The following is a 16049-nucleotide window of genomic DNA, read 5'->3' as shown; positions in this document are numbered from 1 at the left end:
TGATTAACTTTACGCTTTTAGATATGGATATTGAGTGTTTCCAGCCATATTAAACTAAGAGTTATGGTTCACTGGTGATTGTCAACTAGTAATATGATGTCATAATATTGTCATAACAGTTTTTGTCTAGCTCTACTGACTACTGCTACATATCACCCAAAGGTTATCCTTGCTACTCTATCTGGAGAAATATGTGTTTTTAAAGGCTCTACTACTACTACTACTACTACTTAGAGTGCCGCAAATAATCTTTTTTTTCTGAACTCAAATATGAAGATGGGGGGAAATCTGTACACTCTGTGCAACCTTAATTGCTATAAGGAAAGATTGCATCACTTGCAAAGGTCAGATGAAAGGATTTCACTGGAGCTACAGGGGTTTTTTAGTATTCATTGGTGATATCAACACACTGCTCTGTGCACGGATCTGATTCAAACAGCACGAGTATGTATTGTTTACTGCGTGACCAAACTCCTCCCCTAAGACTCCGGCGCCAGACGTCATTACGCATTTTCTTCAGGGCCAATGAGAGCGCAGGAAGGCGTAAAGCGGTCTCGCGCCAGGTAAAAGGGATTTGACAGTTGCTGATCCTCCAGTTGACTTGTTCAGGGGGACGGAGACCATGGCGGCGGCGGCGGCGGCGGCGGCTGCTGCCTGCGGTCAGCACGGCGCCTCTAAAGCATATGCCAACAGGGAACACACCCGGAGGAACAGGGAGAACTCTCGCCGGAGACAAGCCGCTCTTTTGTTTCTTAGTAACATCTCTCTGGACGGACGAGTCCAGACGAGTAACTTAGCTGAGCATGGAGGAAGCCACCACCACAAAGAGACCGACTCCGGCTCTGCTGCCAGGCTGTGCCCAGAGATGAGCAGCAGTAACAGCCTCAGGGCAGCGTCCAGTTTGTCAGCGGCTGACAGCTGTGGGACCGTCAATCCCTCTTCGGCACCAAGGACAGGACTCCTGAGTGTACCGCCTATCCTCATCCTGCCGTCGGACTCGGACTTTAACGATGCGGGGAGCGCGGAGGTTCTGCTGGAGTGCCGCAGAGGCTCATGTCCCTCTCCGGGGAACAGCAACCTGCTCTCGCCGTCCCCGTCCAACAGCAGCCTGCTCCCGTCGCCGCTGGGACCGCGGAAGTCTTCCACGCTGCTGTCAGTTCAGAGCTGTAACTCGGTGTCCTCAGAGCCGAGACAAAGGTGAGACACACTCGCTTGTGTTGATGTTGTCGTCGTGTTGTTTTGCTTCCACTGAGCGTCTGTGTCCTCTCTGTGGGCTGAATTAGCATTTCTGTGTCCGGTACTGAGACTACATCACTCTGCTAGCTTGAAGCTCTCAGCATCACATCAAGTTCAGACAGAGGTTTGTTGTTATCAGGAGGCAGACTCACTGCACCCGGACTGATGGAACTTTAGTTGAGACTGTCCACATGCGGTTTGACAAAGGATTTGTCAAAGATTTGCCTCTCTATAGTGAAATCCACTAGAGTTTTATTTCACAATCATCCTGAGTTGAATTTCAGGACAGTTTAGAAACGTGTCATTGGTCATGACGCAAAGATCTTCTCCATATCCACGGTGTCTACCCTTCCTGAATGTAAGAAATGTGTTGAGTCATGTCAAACTGCCCACAGATGCTCACAGACAGTTTCCAATGTTCACATCAGCTTTGGTCGATGATGACTGTGTTTGGATACTGAGAGGCTAAATCAACTCCAGCATTGGGAACAGAAAGCTGTTGTTACTGAACAACTATCTAAATGATCATATTTTGTTTTGCATTTTATTTTCTTAATTTTATGTTATACTTTGTTGACAAATCCAACATTATTTTTTTAAAATCTTAATCATGTAATCTTTTTCCTTTTTATGCAAATGTCCCAAAAGCCCAGCTGACAAATTCCTTCATTAGTCTGAACATTTCTCTGCCTTAGGATAAAGCAGAGAATGACGCATGTCCTCATGTATCTTGATACAGTGATTCAATATATTGAATACTGCAAGCAAGACAATATATTGTGATTTTTTTTGTTGTCGTTTTTAAATACAATTTTATGAACGCTATCACAAGATAAAGAACACACCATCGAATGCAGAATGAGTTTTAGAAAAGTCGTTTTTCTTCGCACTATTAGATCAGACAGTGTGGACTGGTTAATCTTCTGTATTATTAGTGAGCTAGCTATCCGATTATGATGTGTTTGTCAGCTGGTAGTAACTGAATTTGTGGATTGCTCAATTTTCTAAATGCGTATGCAGAAACAATGTTTACAAGCTTTTGGTAACTTGGTCCATAACTTATCATTGACCATCAGAATCGAAGGCAAAATATCTCTATATTAGACCTTACTGCTTTCACGAGACAGCTTTTCACCTGAATTTCAAATATTGTCACATTTTAATATCATTAAATCCTATCAAACATTATTATTTTAGTTATTTTTTGTCATTATTTGTTTTGAACTTTTCACATTAATAAGTATTATTAAATATTAATTAAGTAGTATAAGTAGGCCTTTATTTATTTGGAAATATTCAGTTGTTGTTTATTTTCAGGGAGATATTGAGACTCTGTGACTTTCCTGTTGTAGAAATCAATAAATTAATTGCAATTAACTACTGTATTCATAGTAAAATATTTCATAAATATTGATTGACAGCCTTCGCTGATAAACACAAGAGCTCCACAATATGTATTAAAAAGTACTGTTTTGCTTTCTGCGCTAATACTGCGTGAAACAATGCACCAGGACCATTCCACATTTACTGACTGCATAATTTTTCTGTGATACAGATAAACTATTTTTACTTTATTGCTTTGATTTTCTACTTTTTCATCTGTGACTTGTGAAGCACAGTGTGTTTGATATTGACATTTTTTGGTATGTTAATATAAAGTGCAAGAAAAATAGGAAACACAACTTTTAATGTAGTAACCAGCTGGAGAAGTCAGTGGCTTGGTAGAGAGGAAGTGAACCCGCGGATGGTTAAGAACCACCAACAGACAACATGAAGTGTTTTTCTTTGTGACACAGTTAAAGACCTGTACACACTGAAGAGTGTGAGTGTTTTACTCTGAAAGCTACCTGCAGACATAGGGAGAAATTGAAGCAGACAGAAAGCGACAAAGGCGCTGGGTGAGAACAGAATGATGAAGCAGCAACAGAATAACACATGCATTTATTAAAATGTGTCACTGTAAGAAAATGAGTGACAGCAAGTGTTTGTCTTTGTGAAGTGTAGTCATCTGGCAGCGGGCCAGACATGCTGCGCCAGTGTGAGCGCTGACGAATGGATCAGCTTCATCACAATGTTGGCAACATATCAAACTCGGAGGATGTCAACCCTGCAGCGATAAACACTGCTTAACCTATTTACACCTAACTAGAGGCTGGGAAATTAGCAGCAGATAACAGCTCATCAGTCAGACTGCTGCACCAGCCGCCAGCCACCATCTGGAGCTCCTGCTACTTCACTTCACTGTCTTTCATGACAGTGTCACTGTTGCTAATAGGGAGTGCAATTTACATTTATTGGTTCATGATGGCTAGACTTTGCATTGTAAAGTTAAAAGGATGTGTTCCATTTATCACAAGATCTTTTTTAAATGAACTGGTTAATTAGTTTGTTCGTAAGTGTCAGGAAATTGTGAGAAATGCTCATGTTTTCATGTTACTTTTGTCCAACCAGCTGTTAAAATCCAAAGATCAATGTAGCTTTAAGACATTATGGTTGTTCCTTATAAGTCAAGCTTCTTTCTGTTTGTTTGTCTGTGGTGTTAACTGTTTGGCCTTTTGATGGTTTCATCATTTGCCATCATCAGAAATTTCAGAGGAGCAGCTCCCCATAGCACAGTACAGAGCACCTAGCTGATTACTATAATGATGGGCCGTAGTAAGCAGGAATTATTTTTTCGTGGTTTAATATGTTTGAACTGTAGCAAAAACTTCCTTGGAAGTTATTAAACTTTCATCACAGCTGCTAAATATCTGGTCGACTGGTTGAAAAACTTTGGTGCTAAATGAGATGCTGCAGCTAGAGAACACACAGATGCTGAATTTCCTGTGCTTTCTGGGCCTTAAGTGGCTGAATTTAAACACGGCCTTCTCCTCACCTACACACTTCCTGGTGTAATGAAGTCCGCTGCCGTCAGATAGCATCAGTCATGCTCTGTTTAGCCTCTCTGTCTGTTAACAAGACTCAGTGTGTGAAGTTGTGCCAGCCAGCTAACCAGCCAGCCAACCACTTCATTAGCATGCTGAGTGAAAACACACAGTCACTTAGTGACATATCAACAGTTTAGCTCCTATACGCAGTACGATGAGTGAGGACTCTGGTGATGTCCACACTGTGGCTGCTGTGGGTATAGTTTTAAGTCCACTGCTTCAATATGCTCAAAAAGACTTTTGCAACATTTATGTGTGCAAGAATTCAGAATACCAACATTTCATGAATAACATGGTTGTTTGGTTTATTTTAGTTCAGGCTAGTGTTTGTGTGCTTCTTAAAATTCAGTTGGTTTTTGCTGTGTGTTGCTTGTAATGCTCAGACCACATTCATTTGCACTAAGCAAACGTGTAATCTGAACTTGGCCTTGACTCTCTCATTGTCGTGTTCATGGCACCTCGACATATTTTTTCACAGTGTATAATCAAACTTATGTTTGTTTGAAAATGGTAAGAAAGAAACCTATCACATGTTGAAACCGAGAAATGTGAATATATGCTCATTTTGAATTTGATGTTGATGACACAGAACAGGCATGTTTCCCAATGTGTTGCCTCATCTTCAATAACACGTCATGTATGCACACGCTGTTGTAATATATGCAGATGGCGGTTTGTCACTGTCTAGCTGAAATAAGCAAAGCCTTCCTGAAAAACATGCACCACTTTGTCTCAGTTTTCCTTAAATAACCTAATTTCAGGATGTTTAAAAAAATGTTCTTTGCATGGTGAAGTCGAGGATGTAGCGAGGGACTGTGTTTACTGACTGAATTTGTATTTTTTTTTTTATGCAAGCTTAAAGATCACAGACATTCAGTTCAGGTTTTCAGCATTGTTGCCTGTGTTCTCTAGATTCTTAAAATCTTTGTGTCATTGTACTATTCTCAATTCACATTTAATACAGACAGCTCCTTAAACCAATGAATCCTCCCATTGCAAAGGACAGAAACTCACTCTGGTCCTTACAGAAGTCCAGCAGTAAGATACAGTGCAGAGAGCTTTTGACAGATTTTTAGGGAGTTGTCTGTTTTAGCCTACCTAGTTTTCAAAGTGCAAAGAGGGCATTAGAAAAGAGATTGTTGTGCAGTTTTTTTGTGGATATGTGTGTGTTGTACAGAGACTGTTGGAACCACAATAATTCACCTTTTTCCTCTCCAAACCCATTCATTTGCTTCAGCTTTATCTGCTGCTATTAAGTGTTAACCCAGGTTAAAAATGCACAGGCATCCACGGCCTCTATGTCCGACTGTCGAGGTCGAGTCTACAACATGTGTGTGAACTTTGCAGGATTACTTGCTGCTGCAAACAGTGTTGGCTGTATTTAGCTTTATTTAGCTGCTGTGAACATAGTCTGCGTGACCGTACTGACCACTGTCCCCATGATGCACTTGGCTTAGTTTGTTTCCACAGCATGTTGCTATTCAGAGTTAGTTAACAAGCTCTTAGCCATCCTCTCGTACGCAGACAAAGTTTCCTTACTAAAAATACTTTCATTATCTCTGGTAATGCTTCATCAATTAGTCAAATTATTCATTAAGAAATAGAATTTTAACGGCATTGCCACAGTGGCCTAGTGTGTTTTTGTGAATGACTAGTGTCTTAAGGGAAAAACTGAGTATCACTATGAGGTTAATCTGTTGCTGATGTGGAAAGTTCAGTTGTTGTGCCAAGGGGAAACCCTAAAGCTCTGTTGACCTACCTGTAAAATAGTTGAGGACGTTCACGGAGACCTGTTTGGCTGAACTTTTCTCTCAGAGGGTGAGGCATTCCCTGAATGATCTCATGGAGTCAGTGACGTAGCACTGAGGGGTCAAACTAATTAATAAATAATGAGAGTTGTTCCTGGTTAAATTTAGGTTTTCTCCTGATGACATTGGGGCTAGATGACTGCCTGGGCCAATTAGCTTATCTGTAACATTTCAGGTTCATTAGTAGTTCTCAAAGCTTTTTATATTGCCTGAGGGAAGTGAAGAGAGCAGCTAATGGCTGATAAATTCTAAAAGCAAAAAAGAAGCACTAGTGGGTTTGCATGACTGAGCTGATAAAAAACATTATGATCATGTTATAATTAGAAGAACATCACCTCAAGTTGCATCTTTATCACATCATTCACTTTTACTGACACAGAGCTTATACACCGAGAGCGGAGTGTCTTCTGCCTACTCATATACAATTAAAACAAAGCTTGTATAACTGTAACTAATTTTAACTCAGCTGATACTGTTAAAGGCCAATTAACACTTTCCATTTACCCTCTAACACGTTATACTACAGTAAGGGACATGGATATGGACCTGGAAATGCTCCACACGTGTACTATAAAACAATGGCAAGTCTGGACAGTAGCAACAGCGCAAAGAAGTACTTGGTTTTATTTCACTGAACACAGTGTGAAAGAAATAAAAAAAGCATGTCTAACTCCTTCAAGAGAACAGTGTCAAGAATGCTGAAGTAAGCGTTACACACCTTTGATGTGTGACAAGAAAGCGTGAATTGGCCTTAACTGCTAACTCCACCTTGCAGAGAAACCTGTGCATCTCAGCATATATATGCAATGTAGGTAAAGGGATAAAACATTGAGCACCAACTGCAAAGGTCACAGTTTGAGTCCTGCTGTGTATCAGGACTTTCATCAGCATAGTTGATCACTCAGCACACATGTACAAGTGGATACATGTTGCACACACACACACACAAACACACACACACACACACACACACACACACACACACACACAGAGAGAGACTGAATGTGAAGTAGTGTGCTGCTTTGTTGCTGAATTTGTTGCCTGAAGTAGAATACTTATCAGATTCAGCAGGAATGCTGATTAGTTGGTTACAGTTAGACACACCCTCTGGACCCACACACACACACACACACACACACACACACACACACACACACACACACACACACACACACACAGAACAAACAAACCCAGATAGGAGATGAAATTGAGACATTTAATGTGTGTGTGTGTGTGTGTGTGTACATGTTTCCACGCCCTTAATGTACACAATCTCATATTTTTCTCTTTCCTTCAGTCTCTTTAACTTTCTTTTAGACCATGTACTTGCTAATATGCATTTGAGCATATATGTGTAACATTGAATAAAGCCTCAACAGTATTATTATCTATACAGTGCAGTGATATTCTTTTAACTGTAGCAATTTTTAATCTAATATCCTTCACATTAGCTTTTTATGAAATCCCACTTTCCCAACTCACCACCTGTCCACTACTACTCAGAGAACATCTTCAGGTGTCCGTTTCCTTTCCTGCAGGTCCGGTGCTACAGCTGCCACTAAATAACTGCAAAGAAATGAATTTGTTCAGAAGTCTGACTGTACTTGAACATGGATGGTGCTAATTACAGAATCTGTGGTTTAACAAGTTGGTGTAATTTGGAGATATGTTAAGATCTGGATGGAGTTTTCAAGCTGGATAGAACAACTGTATAAAGCAGCAACAAGATGGTAAACTTAAAGGTTACAACAAACATTAAGTAAAATGACCTTAGACTCACTTAAGTGCTCATGCTTGACAGGTTACTGTTATCATTTGTTATATCTCTCCTCCAAACTGATTCACCTGCTTGCATTAGCCAGAAAGGCATGTTTGTTTTTAGTCCTGCATAGCACAAGAGAGTGGTGAATTGACAATCATAGTAATGTCACAGGAATGATAATATAATGTCAGGAGAAGAAAGACACCTCACATTTGAAGCATCACGGCTACCAGAGAGACTGAGTGTAATGCCAAGAAAGAGAGAGAGGAGGCAGGAAGGAGAAGAGTAAGGATTAAAAATGAGGGATGAGTTTTTGGTAAATCAAGCAGGAGGAGTCTGTCAATCTGCTGATGTAAGACACGCAGCAGGCCAGCTGCGTGTGTGGGTTGCTCAGTCAGAGGTCCAAGTAGTGTAATCTGTGGAACGTCCAGTGTCCTTGAGTCAGTGTCAGAGGTGTGGACAGATTGTTCATCGCTCTGTGTGTTTGTGTGTGTACGTGTGTTTGTAGGATTTAGACGACAGAACATTTAATCTATGGTCGGTGGTTGGTCAGTGACTATGTGTGTGCAGGGATTTAGCATGGGGGCATTTAAATAAAGCTGTGTGTGTGTGTGGAGGGCGGATTTGAAAGCCTCAGTGATGTCACACAGAAAGGTAGAGAGGTAGAGAGACATAGGGTGAGTGATAATGAGAGCACCACATTTACATGTCACTTCCTTGTCTGTTAGAGCCATGAAAATGCTGATATCACTACTGTATGAAGTTAGGATCTGAAGCTGAATGAGCACATTCAGTTCAACCAACATAGTCAATAGTCTTAAGGATAGATATTGATTCCTGTCAGTACAGAGCAAGTGATCTACACAAGTTAATTAAGCCTGTGTGTTACTATAAGCCAGCGCTGTGACGTGTGTGTGTGTGTGTGTGTGTGTGTGTGTGTGTGTGTGTGCCTGGACCCTGCTGAGCTGAAGCAGTCTGCCTCTGATCTGTGGAAGCTGGATGTAAGGAGGAAGCAGCTGTCAGTTCATCAACGTAAAACAAATGCTGGAGGGCGGATCAGGATGCAGCAGGACTGAGAGAAGAAATATACATAGATTGCTCGAGAGCACACAATGATCCAGTCTGATTTAGCTGCAAGGAATTTGATTTACATGTTGTTTTTTTGGAAGAATGAGTTTGAATGTAGCTGTTATGGAAAAATGTGATGCCTGTCACAGCCTCTTTTATAATTTTAAAAAGAAAGCAGATATTTTTGGAGCAATAAGAACAGATGAGGGAAAAAAATCCTATTGAAGAATGGAAAGTATTTTTCATACTTCTAAATCCTTGTTTTGTAGTGACAAACTGCTCACAGCTCTGAGAGATGAAGGCATTAGAGTAAGGTTGGTGGAGGTACATAATAAAACATAAAAAACAACATAAAACATTTATTTTTATTTATGTTATTAAGAAAACATCAACGTTTAAAAGGAAACAGATTAATTACAAAAACAGAGTACTTAGTAGTAGCAGCAGCAGCAGTAGTAGTAGTAGTAGTAGTAGTAGTTATTTTGACACTACTTTCAGCCTACAGTATTGTGACATTGTACTGTATTTGCACTGGTTGATTATAGGCTCACACAACAGCAGCTATAATTAGAATGACTCTGATGTTGTTCATAGCTCAGACTAAATAAAATGACTCTGTGTCCCAGTCTAGTCCCCAAAAACAGGCCTGCAGCTGGTTCTGGGCCTTGACCTGCAAAGCTATGGTTTCTTGTGTGACTTAATGGAGCTGTGGCGTTGAAGGTCATTTCAGTTTTCAGTCCACATCATACGGCTATTCTGAAAAATCCTGTTTGACTGTTCATCTTAAAACCCATTCAGCCACGGGGTTTTCCATAAATACTGATGATTCATCAGTGAAGTTCCCCCTTCTGTCTGTTAAATCATCAGCCTTTCTTACTGCATTACTATAAACACAGTAACACATCAAAACAAAATGACATCATTGCAAACTTAACTTAAATGGAACCAATGAAGAGAGAGGGGAAAAGCTCAGATACTGATATTAAAGACAATGAAATAATGTGTTCTTGCAGATAACCTAAATTCCTAATGTGTGGTGATGAAAATCCATTAATAATAATAATGTTGTGTTGTAAAGTGTTGTAAAGTAAAATCTATATAATTTCTTAAAGGAATCATCCAAATGACTATTATAATGTGGTTACATGCCAAATGAAGCAACGTTAATGATGTATTTGGTCTGAAAATATCTTTGGGCTGTTTAACTTAAGAGGATCTCTCACTTGGCCATAGTCCATAGGCTTTAGGTATGAAAATAATGTTGTGTTTATGTTGATGAGCTGTGTTCAGGGACAGTGCACAGTGCTTTGTCATACTATGTTGTGAGGTGTTGAGGATCAGTACAGAGTGCAGTCCATGGTTTGAAATCCTCCAACTCAAACAAAGGTAGAACAAAAATTAAATCTTAACCAAACCATTGGTTTTGAGAATAAGTACACCCCTAGTTTATAGTAAAAAAAAAAGAAAAATATAAGTCTATGTACAATCACCACAGAAGAACACTAAACCCCCTCCCTCTCTTTGCTGGCCTTTAGTTTTAATGACACAGAAGTACAAAGTAAAAGCATTTGCCTACCTAGTCTACAAGTGGATGATCTAAATAAATTTTATCTTTTATGTATTGACTACATAGTCTTTCAGATACAAACCTTTGGAGCATTTGGGACAGTAACTGTAAACGGTAAATACACACTTATCCAATCCCTTAGTGTATTAGTCAACATGCAGTTAGTCGTTATCTTCACTCTCATCATCTTCATCTCCATTATCCTTTGCTGCAAGGGAAACGGACCGCTGGATTTTTCCGTTCCCACAGAACGGTAACTTTCCCCAACTTCCCAGAGAGATGAAGCAAGCTGGTTCTCATGGAAATGAGCCACTGGTCAGACTGTAGTTGATAGTTGAGAGCTTGCAGATAGTAGGACCAATTTAGAACGAATGTAAGAGTCCTCACTCTTTACTGTATTCGATTAATGTTTATGACTTCAGCATTTCCTCACAGAAGCCTGCACATGCAGAACACAGTATGTAGATAAAATAGTATCAAGAGATTAAAGCGGGTAAAGAATATTGTGTTAGATTTATGGTCTTTCTGTGGTGCTGGAAGAGATTAAAAAAACAAATAAAATACCTCTGCAAAGTGGCATATCTAAAAAAAGTATGATTGTGGTAAAGAAACCTAAGGATGTTAGTGGAGTTGTGTGTGACTGTGATAAGGAAGAAATATGTCGCTCTAATTGTGCAGCAGTGTTGATTGTTTATCTGAAACGCTCACCGCTATCATTAGAAGCATCATTAATCAGGGTCATAATGGCCAATGGGCTCCTTCCATTACCGTATAATAGAAACATTCACAACATTATGGAATGCTGCAGAATGACGGCTCCCATGGAAATGGAACGCTGAGAACATTCCATCATGGGACTCGTGGTTTCAGTAGACCAGAGTCCTAAACATAGAAGTGGCTTTTACATATTGTTTTATGGTAGGAAAAACTAAAAACAATTAACCTAACTAAAAACCAGTGCTATTCTGCATGCTCTGTCATCAGCCACGTGTCACACAATCTATTTTATTATTAAGATTTTCATACATCAGTACGCTCGTTTCTGACTCACCTCGTGATCACTACCACCAAACTGAGAAAACATAAGCTCTAATTACAGAAAAGTGAAGGAGTGTAGACTTTTAGCTTTAATTTAAAAAGGGGCACAAAAATATGGCATTTACCATTTAGGAAACAATTAATTAATTAATTTAGTTCTATAAAATACTATTATCTTTCTGTCATTGAGTTGTTTAAATAAATTCACTGGCTTTCGCTACCTTTAAGTGCTGCTTTTAATTAGTTGATTTGCTGGGTTATGTGGAGCCCAAAATGCTGTAAAATACACTGCAATATTAATATCCTGTAATTGTTATTGCTAAATCAGAAATAGAATAGACTGATTTTAACCTTAGAAGAGAAAAGCTTAGAATGTGTTGCAAACACTGCACCTCCACAATGCTGCTGCTACTTGCTTCAAGTATTTGGACAATTTTTTCCCACAAAAAAAAAAACAGTCTTTATCGAGCCCGCAGAGATGCCGTCAGCCTCTCTTTTAATCCACTGTGCAGTTAATACCAAAGATAGAATTGTTAAAAACAGGCTTTTTGGTGACGGCTTGGACTGTTTGGTCTGTCTGTGCTTTTTACTTTGAGTTCTTATTTATATCCAGAAGAGGCTGACTGACCAACATCTTTTCAGGAACAGTTGAAAAACAGCTTTTTGCTATTGTGACAATGGTGTTAGTGGTGTTCAGTGTATTTATGGATCTGAAGCATGCAGTCTTTAAATAGAGTTTCCATTAGGACATCAGATCTCCCAGAATGCTGACACTCACCCACAAAGCAGCAACATTGTTGTGACTCTGGATGTTTAGGAAACAAGAGTCTGATGGTTTTCTAAGTGCAGCACGGCATCTTCACCAGAGCTCCGGGGTGCAAAACTCAGAATTTAAGGCATAGTTGCAATCGTGCCTACACTTGTCCAAGCAAACACCTTTCTGTGCAGCTGAGAGAGAGAGAGAATTGGCCCAGTGTGCAGGTTCTCCCACTAGTAAAGCTGCAGGAGCAAAACGAGTCAGCTCCAGATCAGAAATGCTACTTTTAAAGCAGTGACACCTAAACTGTTTGTCCCTCTCAGACTGTAGATTTCTCAACATTTGTGTGAACTGTGTTTTTGGGTGGAATGGTAAATGAGCATCAGAGAGCAGAATGTGTTAAAACCTGAAAGTCACGTCTAAACATGTCCAACTATCTGAACCTCATCACACACACAAACACCGGGGGACTGCCGATACCCCTCAAACATCTGTACTGTTTACAGTATGCATAGCACTGACAGATGACAGAAGATAGGTGTCTGTCTGTCTGTCTGTCTGTCTGTCTGTCTGTCTGTCTGTCTGTCTGTCTGTCTGTGACTAACGGCAGACAATGAGCAGCAGGAATAACAAACTCATGTGCTGCAGAATTATCCGGTCGGCCATAAAAAAACAGTAACAGATGCTATGTGTGTGTGAGCATGTGCCTTCATGTATGTGAGTGTGTGTGTGTGTGAGTTTACAGTTGTGTAACTGTTCTGCTTCTCAGCAGAAGGTCTGGTTCCCTCCAGGGACCTGTGGTTCAAATCTGCTTTTGCATGTGTTATATGTTTGTTTTGTTTCAAAGTATGTCATATTGTTCTTAACATGGAGCTTGGCAGTATTTCTCTCTGAAGTTCTGTATAGATATGAAATGATGTACCTGTATAATGATCATATAGCAGGCTTTCCAGTTACATTACATTAATCAAAGCAAATAGAACCAATCCCCATAAATTTGGTGCAACCTTGTAATGTTCTATCCCCCCAAATTGTCCTTAAATTTGACCTACGTCTTGTGCCGTCCGTAAATGCCTCACAGCCACTGGCAAGAGGATGCAAATGCTGCACAGTGTTACTGTCTTAATGCAAAACCCATGCACAGAGGCACTTGATCCACTAACATCTGCCAACAACAAGAAATATCAGATTTCCAGGGCATTGTTTATAATTTGAGACTGTGTTTGTGAATCACGTTTATAGGCACCAGGGAGTCACTATGAATTAACAAGGGAATGTCTCTTATGGGGAAGGCAAGATGTTCTGCTAAAGGCCGCACAAGGCAGTTCCTTGATGTTCTGCATAAAATCGGGGTAACTGTGTACCATCTGCAACAATCTGCTGTGAGGGCCTGAACCCAACCACACAAAACCTAAATAAAACAGTGGACACACAAAACTAAATGTTGTACTATGACAGTCAATGTTAATGCAGAAAGGAAAAGTTATATAGATATATTTTAGTGGGAACAAATCCTTAGCAGTGTTTCCTATACATTCATTCATATGTCATTCAGCATTGTTGTTAGCATGCTACATGTCGCATGTATGTGGATAGCGTTAATGTCAATCATTCCTCACCCCCTTACCTGAGCCACCTACCACCACACATTTTTCTCTGTGGAAAACACTGTAGTGTCTGAGTCCATTTAATCAACGAATCCTTTATCAACCTATTTGCAACCTGTCATTTAAGTTAATAGTGAACATGTCCTCATTATGCTTATAGAAAACCTAATCCAGCTGCAATTACATGCCACAAAAAACATACATGTGATTGCAGTTTAGTTGTATAGAAATGTCTTTTTCAGGATCGGTATCCAAATACTGCTGGTGAAATGTTTTTGATTTGGACTCTGAGAACATGCTTCACATGCAGTAAAGTGTGATACTTTTGCTGACATTGTGATTAACATGACATGACTACAGTTGTCTGACTGCTTACTGAGGAAAGGGGGTGGTGAACTACTTGCAAGTCACTTAGTGACTTATAGTGCAGATTATTTTTTTCTATAGAGTAAACCCTAGTTTTTGATTGGACGAGGCTCCCAGAAATGGTTTCATGATAAGTGGAATATGAACGCGTGTTATTATTATTTATTTACATATACGTGCTGAAGGCTGTGTGAGGAATGTGTCCTGTGCCTTCATGTGCCATGAGATTATACATGTGCCTGTGTGCATAACATGCAATTATTGTTTGTGCAAAATGTTTGTGTATGTGTGTGAGACTAATGCTGATGTCAGTAATGTTATGTAACTGTGAGTGATGTCAGCGAGCTGAGCTCCTTGGCCTGCTTTCATGCGGACGCCTCTTGTTTTAATCCACAAGGTCAGCGTAGGTGACCTGGCTCGTAACCTGACCTTTAGCAGATGGGGAAACACACAAATCATCAGGTTTTTGTTTTAGCCCGGAAACAAAGACACACAAAACATAGCATTCCTATAATCATATGAAGGATTAAATGTTTCAACTGCCCCAAATAAAATCAGCTCTGTGATTATTTTGAACATCATTCCTTTACATTTGTCAGCAGGCTGCAGTCACAGAGAAGGTTTGGGAACATGAACTCAAGAGCAGTAATCAGAAAGGCAAAGGGTTCTCTGCTGTTGGTTTTATGTCGCTATTAGTCCACTGTTGTGGTGTTCTTTTATTCATGACTGAGAGTCTGTCTCTGTCTGTCTGCAGGACCCGAAACCTCTCCGGTGGTTCTCCCAGACCTCGACACACCAAGAAGATCCACTTCATTAAAAACATGAAACAGTATGACACAAGAGGCAGCAGGTGAGGTGCACACACAAACACACACACACACACACACCGTATTGAAACTTGCCTGGCAATAAAGGTAAGTGTAAAATGGCACAGATCCATTGCTCAACTGATGCAGCTAAATCCTTGTCCAGGTGTAGACGGTGTGTAGCAGCATGCTGATCCCTGCTCTTCACAGGTTGTAGAGTTACAGAACAACACAAACACAGCGCAGGCAGGAAAGTGGCTTTAGGCTTTCAAATGTCTGTATAATTATAAAGCAGAGATACAATTCTTTTAAATAAACCTGCAACTTTTTGTGTAATTATTATTATTTTTTTTAATTGTTTGATCCAAAGACCTGTTGTCAGTGGTGATAACTCCAGTTTGGGCCTCACACATATTATGGCTGCTGTGAGAACATGACCTGCTTAAATTATTCATATCAGGTCATTAGGTCCCCTTATAACGTACTAACAGCTACATTCTCTGCAATGCTAAGACTGGCAGTGAAGTGATTCAACATCCATTTAGGCTCAACTTAAAGAATACCATCAAACTGTTTCCAACCTGAAGGATTATATCTGCAGGTCTACAGCAGGAGGGGAAGTGAGCTGTTGCTTTGTCTTGTCAAGTCTGGATACTGTCATACAGTTCTGCTGAATTCTTTCTCTATTGTATTCTATTCTTGTTCTTCCGCGCACAGTGTATAAATCAGACGTGTGGGTCAAAGGAAACCAGCACTGCTCATCACACAATAATACAGTCTGATGTCACCGTGTCATCACAGAGAAGAAATGGTCACTCGCAAAGAAAAGCAGAGGTTACAGTGCTCATCCTCAAGATTTTTGAAAGGGTCATTCAGCGGTTGTCATGAATCTGAGCATGCTGCCAACAGCGCTTTCAACAGGTTTCATTGTCATAGGAAAAGTATCACAGTGCAGTAAAAAAAAATCTGTCTCAAATTCCATACAAAAGTTTGGCAATGTGGCAGTGTGTTGCTTGGGAAGAAAGGCAACACATCACCACATTGTTGTATTAGCGACATCTGAAAGTTTCTTGACGTGCTCTCTAATCATGTCCATTAAAGGGAGTT

General features: G+C 40.1%; 1 protein-coding gene across 2 annotated transcripts in view; it reads left to right on the top strand.

Moving 5' to 3' along the window:
* Positions 1-538: 538 nt before the first annotated feature.
* cables2b (Cdk5 and Abl enzyme substrate 2b) overlaps positions 539-16049 on the top strand; it is a 29530-nt gene continuing 14019 nt past the window's right edge. For both annotated transcript variants that reach the window (XR_003299245.1, XM_026367060.1), the window contains exons 1-2: positions 539-1197; positions 14891-14986. Coding sequence is in view for 1 of the 2 variants with exons in the window: in XM_026367060.1 (XP_026222845.1) it covers positions 623-1197; positions 14891-14986 (671 nt within the window). In the remaining variant the exon portion in view is untranslated. The remainder of the gene's footprint in view (positions 1198-14890; positions 14987-16049) is intronic.

The sequence above is a fragment of the Anabas testudineus genome, chromosome 7, assembly GCF_900324465.2.
Source record: "Anabas testudineus chromosome 7, fAnaTes1.2, whole genome shotgun sequence".
Classification (NCBI taxonomy): domain Eukaryota; kingdom Metazoa; phylum Chordata; class Actinopteri; order Anabantiformes; family Anabantidae; genus Anabas; species Anabas testudineus.
The sequence above is the reverse complement of the archived record's forward strand: the minus strand, read 5'-3'. Positions and strand labels throughout refer to the sequence as shown.